Here is a 15,838-nt window from a genome sequence, read left to right as displayed (position 1 = left end):
CAAATTATTCTACAAGCTGAGGCTCTTAGGCTAACACATTATTTAAAATGAAACAAATACATGTGATGGATTAGAATGGAGAGACAATTTCTAAAAAAAACATCATTTCCTAAGTTAAAGAAAATTGGCACAATTATTAAAAAAAATTAAGAATGACACAAAACCTTACCAGGAATAGTATAATTGTTAAAAAAAAAAAATGAAGAATGACACAAAACCTTACCAATAGCACAATCTAAAATCATTCCATTGTTGTTACAAAATCTAAAAATTTACGAGAATCATTTCATTGTTGTCAACATATTCATTCCATTGGTACCACTGGATCTTACCGAAAGTTCCACCACTTAGCAGAAGTTCCACCACTCTCAGTCCCAAGCAAAAGTTCTTCTCAAACCCTCGCCATAAATGCTAAAGTTACCTAGGCTAAAAAACCTAATATTCTCTACCCAAATCCCAAATCTAACTCCAAGAAGCTAAACATCTAAAGGGAGAATTGAAGTTGAAATACAATAGTGAATTAAGGGCTTTGATGATGGGCCATAAATGGGTTATCAGATTTTTTGGATTTTTTTATTCCAAGAGTGGAGGAGAACGAGAATGAGAGGGCATTTTAGTAGTCCACATTCCTAAGGGCTAAGCCACTTTTTATGGGAAAGTGGGGAATGTGAATGAACATCTAGACATTTGATAAATAACCAAACATTTTATAAGGACATTTGCAAAATAAAATTTGGAAGATATATACTTTTTATAAAATATTTTTTTGAATGTAATGGAATGTAATTTCATCAATATACATGTATAGTCAATTATAAAAGACACAATCCATTTTTAATTATAAATGGATTTAGATAAAACAAAAAACATTTTTCCCAACTCGAAAGATATTAAGAAGTATCTTTCATTCCCAATGGTATAATTAGGTTGACTAATATGTTAAATCAGTCTTTTAAGGTATGACAATTTGTCTCTTAAGGTATGACAATTTTGGAGGTATGGAATTGATTGATTTCGGAATTTTGGAGGTATGGAATTGGAATAGAGGTGTTGGTGGACTGAGAATCACCATACAAATATTAATAACAATAACAGCATCACAATACTATTAGTTATTTACGTTAAAATGCTTATTAGGATCATAAAGAGATACAATGAACGAATGAAGCTGAAGCCAGTGTCAACCTCACGGATGACTTTTTCAGCGAAAGAATGAAAACTGTTTTAAAGCATAGGTACGGGGCGCAGGTGCCTAGAAATGATGATCTTTCACTTCCTTTTTGGCTGCCTTCTTTTTGTGATGCTCGTGGAAGGCATAGCCCCCAGCTCCCACTGCAGATGTTGCTGCAATCTCCTCCTCAATCTTGTGCCTGTGCGCGTTCTCTGGATCCTTTGCTTTATGTTTCTCGTACTGCATACCCAATGAGAGAATTAGTAATCCTATAATTGTATAGGTAAACTCTATAAACCTGATTTAGTTTATCAACTTACTAAAAGTTACAGAATAAGAGAGATATATATATAGTACCAGTGCAAACGTTCCAGCAGCGACTGCTCCCAGTTCACCTAAATGCTCCATTCGCATATGGTGCTTCTCCTCCTTCATCGCTTTCTCGTACGGCGTCGCCTCCGAGTTGGCGTTCTGGTTCTTGTGATGGTGGAAGTGATGGTGTTTATTCTCAGACATGCTTTCCGAAATTGATTTCAATTACAACGGTTTGAAAGGAAAGCTTATAAAATGGGGATCGGTAGTACCAGATCCTTTCAAATTTGTATGGCGCCAATAATCTGGGTGACATGTTACATGATACCCAGTTGATGCCCTGGCACTTTGCTTGTCAGCAAAGCTAGTTGCAGTGTTCTCGTAATCATGATAGCCATTTTCAAACCACCCCCTGCAGTGTTCTGAGAGACCTTACTTCATACATGATTGTTTCCTTTAGATCTCTATGCTTCCTATTACCATGGAATATTGACAAAGTTATGATGTTTCCATTGATAATCTCCGCGACCCATAATAATCCACCAATGCTGCCAACTTACATCCATACAATTTTTTGTGCACTAGAGCTTCACTCAGGTAGATTTCAAATCCCTTCACCTCCAAATTATTGTCATATTCCTTCCGAACAACTTCCTCTATGAATGAGCTTATACAAATAGTCTATAATGCTTGTACATGTTTTGATTCATATGTTCATTTATCCTCTTTCTCCATGAAATCAAGAAATTCTTTTTGGTGTAAATTGGCAGGAACCCGCGCTGGAATACCATTTTTCAGAAAATCAACTACTTTTGAAAATAGCTCGGCTAACTGTAGACAACTTGCACTCTGAGTCATAGCTTGTGACAAGGCCATGGTCTCTACTTCAACTAGTTTTATTTCTTGGAGAAATAAGACATGCGGTTTCCTCAAATTCACTAATTATTTTACTTCTTTTACTACCTTTGGTTTGATGAGGTCTCCAAGTCCCCTAATATTCAACGATGTAATTTTCATTTAGACATTGAGAGAGCATACTTACCTCCTCTAGTGTTACATCTCGCATTTTCTTTGTTGCTCATGTTCCGAAGAAATTTTGTGATCTGAGGTTGGTTTCCAAGTTTGATAGTTTGCTTTGATTTAGCCTCTCTTGTATCTTTCTTAGAAAAACATGGTGGAAGCATTGTAAGGGATCCTCACTGTGAAAGAATGGAAGATATAATCAGTGAGTTGGAGCTTCTCAATGGTTTTCAAAAAAGGGTAAGTATACTTGGAAAAATTGGAGATGTGACATTTCCCACATTGCAACAAAGTGGAAACCAGGGGATTACAGATTAGTAGAAAAGAGGATGGTACTTTGGGACACCAGGTCTATAGAAAGAAAACTCATACTGATAGCTATCTTCACGCTGACTCTTACCATCATCCTTCCCAAAAATCTGGCGTCTTAAACACTCTAGCTGTTAGGGCTTTCAGGATTTTTGACCCGGATCACCTTAAAGAAGAGATTGAGCACTTAACCTCTGTCTTCAAAAACCTTGGATACAAAGAATGGAGTATCAAGAAGGCTATAAGATGAGCTCAGGATAAGGCCCTCTCCAAGCATCCTCCTGAAGACAAGAAAGAAGATTCTGGGAAGGTCTACCTTCCATTCATCCAGTGGATTACAGATAAGATTGCAAAAATTTTAAGGAAGAAGAACATAAACACTCAATTTACAACATGTGGAACTATAAGGCAGATGATGAGGTCAGTAAAGGATAACATCGATCCTCAACAACTCAAGGGTGTGTATAAGATTGACTGCTCTTGTGGTAAGAGTTATATTGGGGAAACAGGTCGATCACTGAAAATAAGACTAAAGGAGCACGTGGCTGATATAAAGAATGAGACATCCCATACATCGGCGCTTGTGGAACACTCGTCCAAAACCAAACATCATGTGTGTGTGGAGGACGCTAAAGTGATTGCAAGAGAGGATAATTATCACAAAAGAAAAATCAGAGAGGCCATCGAAATTATGAAATTTCCTCAAAACCTCAACAGGGACAATGGGAGTAAAATTAGTGGAAACTGGCTTCCCCTGATCAAACAAATAAACCCCTCCAGGGCTTTGGAAGCATAGTATCAGGGTCTCTTAATAAAAATAAAATTTAATTAGATAAATTTAATTAGATTAATTAAATCAAAATTAATTAATTAAATTAAAATTTTATTATTTAATTAATTATATTAATTTAATAAAAATTGTGATTAATTCTAAATAAGAAATAAATAAAATTTCTCAAATAATTAATAATAATAAAATAAAATAAAATTAATTAATTAATCAATCACTTAATTAATTAATCAATTAATTAATTAGGCAATGAAGGCTTAATAGGTTAAAATGGTAAATATCAAAAATTAATTAAAAAGAATTATGGTTATAATTAAATTAAATAAAGTTAATTAATCAATAAAATTAATTAATCAATAAATTTAATTAATTAATTAATTAAATAAAAATAAAATTAATTAATCAATAAGATTAATTAATCAATAAATTTAATTTAATTAATTAACTAAATAAAAATTAATTAATCAATAAGATTAATTAATCAATAAATTTAATTTAATTAACTAATCAAATAAAAATAATAGGAAGAATTATAAATCAATTATTTAATTAATCTAAATATATCAATTAAATCAAAATTAATTAATTTAGTTATTCTATTCTAATTAAAATAAGAATTAAATAAAATTAGCCAATTAATAAAAAGAATTAATAATAACCAAGGATTAACATTGGATTAATAAATAATTAAGATTATAAATTAATCTAATTAAATTAAAGTAATTAATTAACTAATTAATTAGAATGGTAAATAACCATAAATTAAATTAATTAATCAATTAAATTCAAATTAATTAATTAAATGAAAATAAAAACAATAAGTAAGAATTATATTAATTAATCAGATAAAATTAAATAAAATTAAAATTTGTTAAATTAATAAAAACAGGTGGAAGGAAATGAAAAATTAAACTTATTCATGAATGAGATATATCAATTAAAATAATTTAGGTTCTAGGTAAATTAAGAGGAATAATTAATTTGGAAATAATAATAATATAAATAAATAAAAATAAATGAGAAAAAAATTATGGTTCTAGGTTTATTTATACCTAGGCCATTATAGCTCTTCTCTCAATAAGTTTTCATTCATATTCTTCATGATTTAGTCCTGATGATGGACCCCCTTTGGGGTTTGAAACGTTGACGGAATGAACATGAAACTGTGGATAATCTGGATCATACCACTGCAAAAAACTACCACATAAACTTAAAATTTAAATAAACGAATTTTTTTAATTAAAAGGTGTAACATAAATTTCCTAAAGGAGGTAATAAACTACTTGTATATTGGAATGTGCATACTTTATTTGTCCATGCGCATTTCTAAAGCATGATTACGCTGCTAAATAACATGTGTTTACTTTCCCATGGGTTTAATCACTATGTTGCACTTTATCGATCTATCTTAAACCATGTTTACCTAAAAAGCTTTACTTTGTGTACCATGGACCAGTTAGTCTGATTCTGATTCAGTTAACTCGCTGTTATGCATGACGTTAATAAAATCAATGTGACGGCCCCGCGTAGACCTGTTATAAGCGTGATTTAAGTTTATTAATTATTAATATTCGTTTCTTCACAATGTCACATTACTCCATCTAATTAAACGTACCTTCCTCATCATCATCATTCACTTTCCGATAAGCACAGGCTATGTGGTCGCCGCAGCCACTCTCCAAGCTGCACGAACGTGTTTTCCATTGGCAAGGGATAACCAGGCATATATTGTGTCATAAATGCCCTTACCAGCTATGTATGTGGTGCAAACTTGGGATGGCATACATAAACACTCCGGCGGGCGACCTCGCGTTTCCGGTGACATACCCGGGACCCACCAACGAGGGCCCGCCTGCCCCGTCCCTCCGTTCCCGCTATCCACGTCAGCGCACGGGATCCATTTTCAAATGAAACTCTTCCCTCGCGCCCATTTCATTAAAATTGATTTTCGAACATCGATGGCTCGGCAACCTGCTCTGCGCATCCGTTGCTAACAACCGCTGCATCCTGCTTCGCATGTCCTCTGCTACGTGCTCTACGACTGCTCTGCGATCACAGGTATTTCTCTGTAATCTAAAATTCCATAAGACTTTGGACATTTGACAAGTCTGCTATTTGTCTGCTGCGAAATCTAGCACTTATTCCGCCTTTCATCTTCTATTCAATCATTTCTACACTTATTCAACGGTGGGTTCTTCTTAGGATTTGGGAGTGAAGTGGGCAGAATGAGATGGGCTGAAACCCATAAACAAACGCCATGGCTTCATCAACGTCGTGCCTTCATTTTCGGGCGCCCCCTGATTAGTTCACTGTTATATGAAAATTGTTTTACCATCTGACATGCTCAACACAGATAATTTTAGATACGAGAATGCATTAGAAACAACATTTAAATTTTGCATCTAAAAATTTTCTTGCCTCTGCAACCTCGTTTTCTCCCTCTGAGCGCGCTTAAAATTTCGAATTTGAATATCTAAAGGTTCTCGGTGATCCGAAAATTCATTACTCTAGTTTAGCAGGCGTGATTAAAGATTTCTCCAGGTTTTAAATCGATATCAGTAGTTATTTAAGATTTTCTCGATATCAGGAGCTGTTGCAATCAAGAAAGACTGCTGAAGGAGATAAAATTCATAGGCATGGATTTTAACCAAAACACCAAGCTGGAGAACACCGGAGTGCTTGGAACCCATAACCTTTTATCTGTAGATATAAATTGTTAACAAAAATATCATAACAGGGTATCCTGCAGAAACCCACCTTATTCCCTATTCATTCATGTATATGGAATTATCACAATCAATAAAGATAGCTTGGTATTAAGTTTAGATAATGAGCACAGAAGACTTTTCACCTGTTAATGTTGTAAACAGTCGATACAACCACGTCAACGGATAACTTTGTAAACACAGATACAACCACATCAATAGATGGGCCTGAAGGCACATAATTTTCAGTCGGATAAGCCAAATGCATCTAGACATTTATAAAAATGGTTCAAGAAACAAGGTCTAAGTAAACAAATAGATGCTCACTTTCTTTCTTTTTGCTTGATGCTTTTTTAGATGCTTCTCGTTCTGCTGCTGCCTTCTTTTCGTCCTCGGTCTCCTCACCAAAGAGGTCCAAGTCATCATCATCTTCCTCATCTTTAGGAGGAGACTGACAACAAGTCATTAAATTCTCAGTACATGACCATGAAATAAGATGTAAATTTTCTAGATCATAAAGTCAAATGTGCCACTATAATCCTAAATAACTCATGATAGGTTATAAGTGTAATCTAAATAATTGTCAATGAGAAGTTAGAAATAAGTAGGTCTAACAGAACCAAAGTTTCATTCTTTGTGTTAACTAAAAAATAACAAAAATTATTTACAACTAATAAACAGATATTCATTTATGGATTAGCATAGAACATAAAAAATAAGATTGTGAAGTAGCCAAAGACCTCCCAAAATCAAAACAGAGAATACAATTCATAGTTTGATACTGTAGGTCCTGGTCTACAAGGGCCTGGACGTGCCTTTTATTGATGGATTATATAGTACTAAACACATTAATCCCAGTAAGAAATTTATAATTCAACTTAAAAGTATTTTTATCAGATCATTACCAGCCTGAAATGCTTGCACTTTCATGTCAATGTGGATGCAGAATGGATACAGAGAAAAGAGAGAAAAAGCAGGTTAAGGGGCATGAAGTTGTAGCTCAAAGAGCTTTAAATTTCCTACTAACTTCTAAGGACACAGCTGCCATCAATATCAACTTTTCAAAAACACACCTTCATCGAGAGGGTTTCCAGATCCATCACCGTACGATGTAAGGAATTGTTTGGTGGAATACCATCCTAGTAAACAACCTTCCATCCAGCCATTAACGTGGCTTGGATAATTTTTACATGAACAAAACCAACTTTAATAAACTATAAAATTAAAATAAAAGAAGGAAACAATTTAAAAAAAAAACATGTGAAGGACAACTCTCCAACCTGCAATTGCAGCTGGCCAAATAGCTTCTCTAATATTTTACATTTCAAAACTAGTTCGGTAATTTGAAGGAAATTTGCCCATTGTTGCTGTAAACAGTTTCAGGAAATTGGCCCATCCCTGAGCTAAGCAGTTTCACAAAGATGAGATTTGGGCCACTCTACCCAGAAGGAATATCTATAATAAAGCTATCCCCATTGCTAAGTTTTCCTCTCTAAAAGCCAGTTACATTACCTTGAGTGAGGTTTTGTAATTTATAGATATAGAGGTGTTTTTCTGCAGTGAGGCTAAGAATATATCCCAAATCATGGAAAAAGCTCTTTCTTCACTCTTTCTCACAGAGAGGGAAGAAAAATGACAAGGGTGAGAATACCAGAGTCAAATGAATTTGGTAAAAGCAACGATTTCTAAAGAGAATCCACTGGAAGACGGAAAAGGGCTATGAGAAATCTAAAAGAAAATCTTAATTAGTGCTGGCATTCCCAGAATATAATGAAAACGTTATAAACAATAAATATAGTTGCAGTTACCTTTGCTTAAAGGAATAGAATGTTAGAAAGTTAAATAGGACACGCCTACAAGCCTTCTCTTGCATGTAATATGTGTATCTTCTAAATAAGAAATTTTCAATTTTACCAAAAACAAGTGTGTTTTCATTTAAAAAGATAATAAATCTCACTAACGAAATTTTGATTACAGCACAAGATACAAACCTCAGTTGTACTCTCCGTAACCGGTGCAGCAGTTGGAGCTGCTCCTTCTATTTCTACACCGATAGGCTCACCAGGAAAACTGTCACGAGAACAATTATTTTGTAAGGTAAATAAGACAAGCCAAATGAACTTGGTAAGTGAACGGCCATTAGTTAAGATTTATTGCAACAAGAGACAACACATGTGCATACAATATATGAAGACTACTCACGGATGCTGGAATCCCAAATTATTATCATTTTGCAACAGACGTTCTCAGGAATTGTATAATCGTGGAATGCAATATAGAAAGACATGAATTAGGATCACTTATTTCCCCATAATGAACAACAGTAAGGTAAAAGCATTTACCCATTATAGAGAATTAGGCGCTGACGGTATCCTCAATTAGGCAATGTAAATGCAACCAACACACTCCAACAGATGCAGAGTCCAATGAACCATCAGGCAAAACCCACTTCTACTACAACCCACTTAAACCTATGCCAAACCAACTTCTAATACAGCCCAAAACCACAGTCCCTATTCTCGATGGCCAAAACCCGATTTATTACTGCAAATCAGTAATTAACGCTCTAAAATCATCTATCCTAGCTCCCAATACCCACTCATTTCATTCACGGCAGGGCACTAACCAACACTCACAGACAATTATATACAAAGCAAATCCCCAACAATCTCTACATGTATGTTCTACCTTCACTAGAATAAATGCTAAGGTGTCCTAAAGGCATTTGACAGTACAACCCCTCTCTTTTGAGGGATTTTGTTGGATCCTTTTGGTTGAAGTTATTTAAAAAGTGACCATAATATCATAGTACCCATAGAACAAAGGCAAATCGTAAATGGATAGCCGGCGATGACCAAAAATTCAGAATTGGCCGATGCAAACTCACCTGGCCACAATATAAATGCCGGTTCTCGGTGCCTAAAAGGCAAAGAACGTTACTTGAGCCTTGACCTTTGCTAGGGAACAATCAAAATAAAAGAAAACCAGGGAAAAACCAGCTTCCCCAACTGCTATCTACTGAAATACTCTTCAACAGTTCAACCGACTAGCCATTGGCCTAAACGCACCCCAACCAATTCAGCTCATTACCCTTTAACCAGATCACACTTCAACAGAAGCACCTTACCGATCTTTAGCCCTAAAACACTTCATCAAATGCATCCCACTGACCATAGAATCAAACCCAGCTCACCAACCATGCACATCCCGTGTGTAATCAAACAACAATGCTAAAGCGCACTAAGCAAATCCAAATTCTGACTGTTAACATCTGTATATCGTAAGAAAACAGTACCTCGAAGCCAGTAGGGCACTGATATGGTTGTACCACCGAGACACATTAGGAAAGTTAGGTGTAGGTGTCTCTGACACTTGCTGATGCTGAGGATGTGCATCCTCTAAGTCTTATCACTGATATGGTATTTTCTGTTATTTTTCAAGGATGTGCATTCAGACTTGAGGTAGCATAAAAATAATCAATTTCAATCAGGATATTTTGTCATGTTAAAGTATTCTAACATGAATCTATTTTGTTGTTGTCACTATGCAGTGCTTCTAAGCCCACGGAATGGTGGAAAAGTGGACACTATGCATTGAAGTATCATGCCGCTCCAATCCGGGTCCAGCATCTTTAAAAATTGTCCTTCACAATGGGACAAAAAATCATGTGATTTATAGAATATGGGAAATGCAGGGAAAAACAACCAATAACGAAGCATACTACATTACACTTGTTGCAGGTTTAAAAAAGGCAAAACACAATGGGGTGAATAACATAACAGTACTCACAAACTCAGAATTAGAGGTTTCCATTAACTCTGAACTAGACTTTCATCTAGTCACTTTTGATTTAACTTATAGGTTTCCATTAACTCTGAACTGGACTTTCATCTAGTCACTTTTGATTTAACTTATAGCGATTTTGGTTATGAGCACGTTTTGGATCACTATCCTTGAAATGATTTGAAAGAAAGTTTGAAGGAGAGATGAAGCTGAACAGTAAAAGTGCATCAATATGCTTATAAATTTCTATATACAAACTGTATGCTCTTTTCTATTACACTGCAATAAATTAGAGGCTTCCATTAACATTTTTTAATAATAATAAGTTCTGGCTACTTAATGCGGATCATTCACAAGGCTGTGTAAGCATTCTTGAATTATGAGACTAGTAACAGAAAAAGGAAAAATGGTTACTTCAATTTAAATTGATATATGGATAACCACAATTACATACACAATATTAGCAAGTGGATGTGCAACACCATCTTGTAGACACATGAAGCTACTCCCCCAGGGACTTGTATAAATGATTATTTTTGGCCTCGACTTCTCTATGATTTATTTGGCCTGGACTGTTAGGAGTGAACATTCACCCTTGATTGTTTGTCCGAATCTACTAGAACTTAACATTTAGGCCCGCAAGTCACCAAACTAGTGCTCTGAGCATTGATCCCTGAGATTGTTTACTCTTATTTCATAAGATCACACTATTTACAATTGCTCAGATCCCTGAGATTGTTTACTCTGATTTCATAACATCTACAGTACACTTTTTCCTTTTGGATAATGCTTGTATTTTGATTATTTATTTTTTGTTATAAATTTTGAGCTGACAAAGAGTATATATATATAATTGGCTCGTTTTGTTATATAAGGCCATGGCGGGTATGCGATTGCATAACAACGTGTTTTTTTTCTTTTTTGTTACAGCTGAAGCTCCTCCTGGTGCTTTGTTATTGCGTGAGGAGATCAAGGATCAACAGACCTTGGCTCAATCTACAGTTGCAACAGTTGCTCAATCTACAGGACTAGTATCTCTGTCTCAATCTACTGGGTTACCTGTTCCTCTATCTATGAGTTCACAGTCAGCCAACAATATAAATTTTCAAACGCCTTTGCAAGGAGTCAAACAGAGTGAGTTGAAATCAGCTTCATCAATTGCTAAATCTAGTGAAGTCAATCTGGCAGGTGCAAAATTGCTTGAGATTGTCTCCAGAAGTAACCGACTTATGCAATGGGCATCTGCCAAACCAGCTGAACATGTGCAACCTGTTTCAAGTGTCTAGACGACAACTTCTGGCAGCACTGGTTTTGATAGAAGGTTGGATGGTAATTCCAATTGTGTGGCCAGGGAACCATATGGTGATACAAAACTATCAGGCATTTCTAGTAGTGTTCCTCAATTTATTCTAGTAGTGTTCCTCAATTTACCAGGAGGTAACAGAGCTCAGTCCGGCGGGCACTGGGTTGCAGAGTTTCAATGCGCGCAGCGCTTCAGTCCTGCGGGCACTGGGTTGCAGAGCAAACGGGTTCTCGTTGCAGAGTTAAATTGGCGCGCGAAAGTATTTCTCAGAATTATGTTATTGAAAGAGACAGGGTGGGTCCCGAGTGGGTCATCGGAAACGCGAGGTGGCCGCCGGAGTCCGATGCCTATGGATATGTATGCCATCCCAAGTTTGCACCACATACATAGCTGGCAAGGGCATTTATGACACAATATATGGCTGGTTAGCCCTTGCCTCGTCCATTCGGTTAACGATGTCAAATTAGCGCACCTCCGATCAAACACACCTTCCTCGTCAGTCTTCTCTATTGGATAAGGAGAGACCATGCAGGCACACCGGCCGTTTGGAAACCGCGCACGCGTGAACGCTGTTTCCACACGGTATAGCGTGTTTAATATTCAACTCTGGCTATATATATACCGGACTAATTCCCTACCATTCATTCATGTAATCTAATCTGCTCAGGAATTTGAGTATTGTCAGCGGGTAAAAGTCATTGACTGCATTTCCTTACATTGCATTGGGATCTACAGATTTGATTATTGTAAGGGTATATAAGTGGTTTTCGAATTTCCTTTCAAACCGTTGTAATTGAAATCAATTTCGGAAAGCATGTCTGAGAATAAACACCATCACTTCCACCATCACAAGAACCAGAACGCCAACTCGGAGGCGACGCCGTACGAGAAACCGATGAAGGAGGAGAAGCACCATATGCGAATGGAGCATTTAGGTGAACTGGGAGCAGTCGCTGCTGGAACGTTTGCACCGGTACTATATATATATCTCTCTTACTCTGTAATTTTTAGTAAGTTGATAAACTAAATCAGGTTTATAGAGTTTACCTATACAATTATAGGATTACTAATTCTCTCATTGGGTATGCAGTACGAGAAACATAAAGCAAAGGATCCAGAGAACGCGCACAGGCACAAGATTGAGGAGGAGATTGCAGCAACAGCTGCAGTGGGAGCTGGGGGCTATGCCTTCCACGAGCATCACAAAAAGAAGGCAGCCAAAAAGGAAGTGAAAGATCATCATTTCTAGGCACCTGCGCCCCGTACCTATGCTTTAAAACAGTTTTCATTCTTTCGCTGAAAATGTCATCCGTCAGGTTGACACTGGCTTCAGCTTCATTCGTTCATTGTATCTCTTTATGATCCTAATAAGCATTTTAACGTAAATACTTAATAGTATTGTGATGCTGTTATTGTTATTAATATTTGTATGGTGATTCTCAGTCCACCAACACCTCTATTCCAATTCCATACCTCCAAAATTCCGAAATCAATCAATTCCATACCTCCAAAATTGTCATACCTTAAGAGACAAATTGTCATACCTTAAAAGACTAATTTAACATATTAGTCAACCTAATTATACCATTGGGAATGAAAGATACTTCTTAATATCTTTCGAGTTGGGAAAAATGGTTTTTTGTTTTATCTAAATGCATTTATAATTAAAAATGGATTGTGTCTTTTATAATTGACTATACATGTATATTGATGAAATTACATTCCATTACATTCAAAAAAATATTTTATAAAAAGTATATATCTTCCAAATTTTATTTTGCAAATGTCCTTATAAAATGTTTGGTTATTTATCAAATGTCTAGATGTTCATTCACATTCCCCACTTTCCCATAACAAGTGGCTTAGCCCTTAGGAATGTGGACTACTAAAATGCCCTCTCATTCTCGTTCTCCTCCACTCTTGGAATAAAAAAATCCAAAAAATCTGATACCCCATTTATGGCCCATCATCAAAGCCCTTAATTCACTATTGTATTTCAACTTCAATTCTCCCTTTAGATGTTTAGCTTCTTGGAGTTATATTTGGGATTTGGGTAGAGAATATTAGGTTTTTTAGCCTAGGTAACTTTAGCATTTATGGCGAGGGTTTGAGAAGAACTTTTGCTTGGGACTGAGAGTGGTGGAACTTCTGCTAAGTGGTGGAACTTTCGGTAAGATCCAGTGGTACCAATGGAATGAATATGTTGACAACAATGAAATGATTCTCGTAAATTTTTAGATTTTGTAACAACAATGGAATGATTTTAGATTGTGCTATTGGTAAGGTTTTGTGTCATTCTTCATTTTTTTTTTTTAACAATTATACTATTCCTGGTAAGGTTTTGTGTCATTCTTAATTTTTTTTAATAATTGTGCCAATTTTCTTTAACTTAGGAAATGATGTTTTTTTTAGAAATTGTCTCTCCATTCTAATCCATCACATGTATTTGTTTCATTTTAAATAATGTGTTAGCCTAAGAGCCTCAGCTTGTAGAATAATTTGATTTTTGATGTTGCACATAAAATAAGTTGTGAAATATAATTGGCTTGCAAATCACCCACAATAGGAAATAGGGAATTACATCAATATGGACATGACTAGAAGCAAGGAATTACATCAACTTATTTGGATAAGACAATAAGTATAATTAATACTCCAATAAACTCACTAACCACTTATCACTTAATCAAAAAAATAAACCTTGACCACTCATCCAAGAAGCTTGCTTTTTGCCATCAAGACTACAAATATCTAGATGCGTACAATGTAGCTAGAAATAAATGAAGAATTGGAGCCAGTGCCTTTGTAATCATATTCCATAACTAATAACTTATTTGATAATCGTATGTGGTTATGGATTGACTATACTCTTGATAAGAAATAACTAATGTTGAAGCTTGCTTATGGATTTAACATGGGTTGTTGAATTGATTGACAATATTCTTGATATGTAATAATTAATGTTGAAGCTTACTTCTAGATTTAACAAGGGTTGTTGAATTTCACTATTTCAACTTCTTTTTTGTGAAATTTAATTTCTTCATTTTGTCTTTTCAAAATCAATACACACGTAAATCTCGCAGAAAAAAACTTATTAAAGAAACACAATTCATAGAGATTTAGATTTCAATACAAGTACAATTTATAAACATATAATTTTTTTTAATATGTTTGATAAATTTATATTGGAAAAAATAAATAATTATAATTATAATTTAAATATTAAATATTAAATATATATAAATTTTCATGTTAAGAAATTTGTAAATTAATTATATTTTAAATATGTTATAAAAAATTAAATGAGATATTTTTTAATATTAATATTAAAATTCTCAAATTTAGTAACATTTCCTTTAAATTATATATAAGTTTTATTTTTTTATATCTAATTACATTATAAGCAGTTGTTTATGCTACCATGCTTGCGAAATAAAAGTACTTGACTAACTCGCACTTTCTAAGCTTTATTTTTACTTTATTTCATCAATTTGCTTGCTTTCTTTTGTCTCTTTGACTCATTTTTCAGTAGTTGTATTCAACCTTTTTTACTCCAACCTTTCCTTATCAAACGTATTCGATTCGCATCTTCCTCTACTAGGGTTAGTGGTTAGGCATGGCATGGATAAACGCAATAAAAATAATTAAATGTGATTATGATTAAATGTGGTTATTTGTTGGCAGCCTTATGAGGTTTCGTTGTTGAAGAAATGCGGAGAAAAGCTACCATTAGGGTTTTCCTTGCATTAAGGTTTTAAGTGGTTAAATGCGGTTATTTGGTGGCTTCTTTATGTGGTTTGTTGTTGAAGAAGTGGAAATAACAAGAGGGTTTTCTTGCATCAAGGTTTAGGTTTTAACTGATAAATGGTGAAATATTAAGATTTTATTTGATGTATTATTTATTTTAGGTTTAAAATAATGGTTAATATTAAAATAAATTTGATATTATATTATTCTTGTATTATTAATTTTTACTTTAATATTATAAAATTATTTTTAATATTTAGTTATATTATTAATAATATTAATAATGTTTTTGATATTAATATTAATATTATTATTGTTCATGAGTGTGATTGGATGCTATGTTAACGTATTCTTTGATGTGAAGTTAATAGTTTAATTCCCTGTCTCGATTAGGATGATATATTGGACATGATGAAGATGTAGTCCTGCTTAGCTTACAAAAAGAAATGTCAATAATATCATTAATAATAATATTTGTAATTCCTTGATTGGGATTCTATTTTGATTTATGATTTTTGTTAGGTCTTGCCGGACAACAATCGCGCCTGTAATCAATAAAGTGTCAAGGTTGCAGTCATGCACCGCACAATTCCTTTAAGTGAGATATGCCTCGTTTAATTTAGGTTTTGTGAAACATTCCCCTCGAAATCATCTTGATTCCTTGTGATAGGTCTCAAATTGGATCTCATGTTCCGGTT

At 34.5% G+C, this 15,838-nt stretch overlaps 2 protein-coding genes and 1 long non-coding RNA gene across 3 annotated transcripts; 1 reads left to right on the top strand and 2 right to left on the bottom strand.

The window, feature by feature from the left end:
- Positions 1–1,252: 1,252 nt before the first annotated feature.
- Positions 1,253–1,687, bottom strand: LOC149201478 (abscisic stress-ripening protein 3-like). The gene is made up of 2 exons (XM_089401285.1): positions 1,529–1,687; positions 1,253–1,411 (listed from the first exon to the last, which is right to left on the bottom strand). Exons 1-2 carry the CDS (start codon positions 1,685–1,687, stop codon positions 1,253–1,255), a joined length of 318 nt encoding a protein of 105 aa, XP_089257411.1.
- Positions 1,688–6,433: 4,746 nt separating this feature from the next.
- Positions 6,434–9,684, bottom strand: LOC149201477 (uncharacterized). Its single transcript, XR_016253871.1, has 4 exons — positions 9,603–9,684; positions 8,299–8,377; positions 6,635–6,758; positions 6,434–6,453 (listed from the first exon to the last, which is right to left on the bottom strand). It is a non-coding gene; the product is annotated as an uncharacterized LOC149201477 (long non-coding RNA).
- A 2,429-nt stretch (positions 9,685–12,113) lies between these two features.
- Positions 12,114–12,642, top strand: LOC149201476 (abscisic stress-ripening protein 3-like). The gene is made up of 2 exons (XM_089401284.1): positions 12,114–12,366; positions 12,484–12,642. Exons 1-2 carry the CDS (start codon positions 12,208–12,210, stop codon positions 12,640–12,642), a joined length of 318 nt encoding a protein of 105 aa, XP_089257410.1. The 5' UTR covers positions 12,114–12,207.
- Positions 12,643–15,838: the final 3,196 nt, after the last annotated feature.

This window comes from Pinus tabuliformis, chromosome 2_1 (genome assembly GCF_031772625.1).
Source record: "Pinus tabuliformis cultivar Carrire ecotype Pingquan chromosome 2_1, CPIR1, whole genome shotgun sequence".
Lineage (NCBI taxonomy): Eukaryota > Viridiplantae > Streptophyta > Pinopsida > Pinales > Pinaceae > Pinus > Pinus tabuliformis.
The sequence above is the reverse complement of the archived record's forward strand: the minus strand, read 5'-3'. Positions and strand labels throughout refer to the sequence as shown.

Excerpts from the sequence above, each read along its gene's own strand:
- LOC149201478 (XM_089401285.1), bottom strand. The coding sequence starts at position 1,687 with ATGTCTGAGAATAAACACCATCACTTCCACCATCACAAGAACCAGAAC. Across the intron at positions 1,412-1,528 it reads CTGCTGGAACGTTTGCACTG|TACGAGAAACATAAAGCAAA; the intron begins GTACTATATATA and ends TTGGGTATGCAG.
- LOC149201476 (XM_089401284.1), top strand. The coding sequence starts at position 12,208 with ATGTCTGAGAATAAACACCATCACTTCCACCATCACAAGAACCAGAAC. Across the intron at positions 12,367-12,483 it reads CTGCTGGAACGTTTGCACCG|TACGAGAAACATAAAGCAAA; the intron begins GTACTATATATA and ends TTGGGTATGCAG.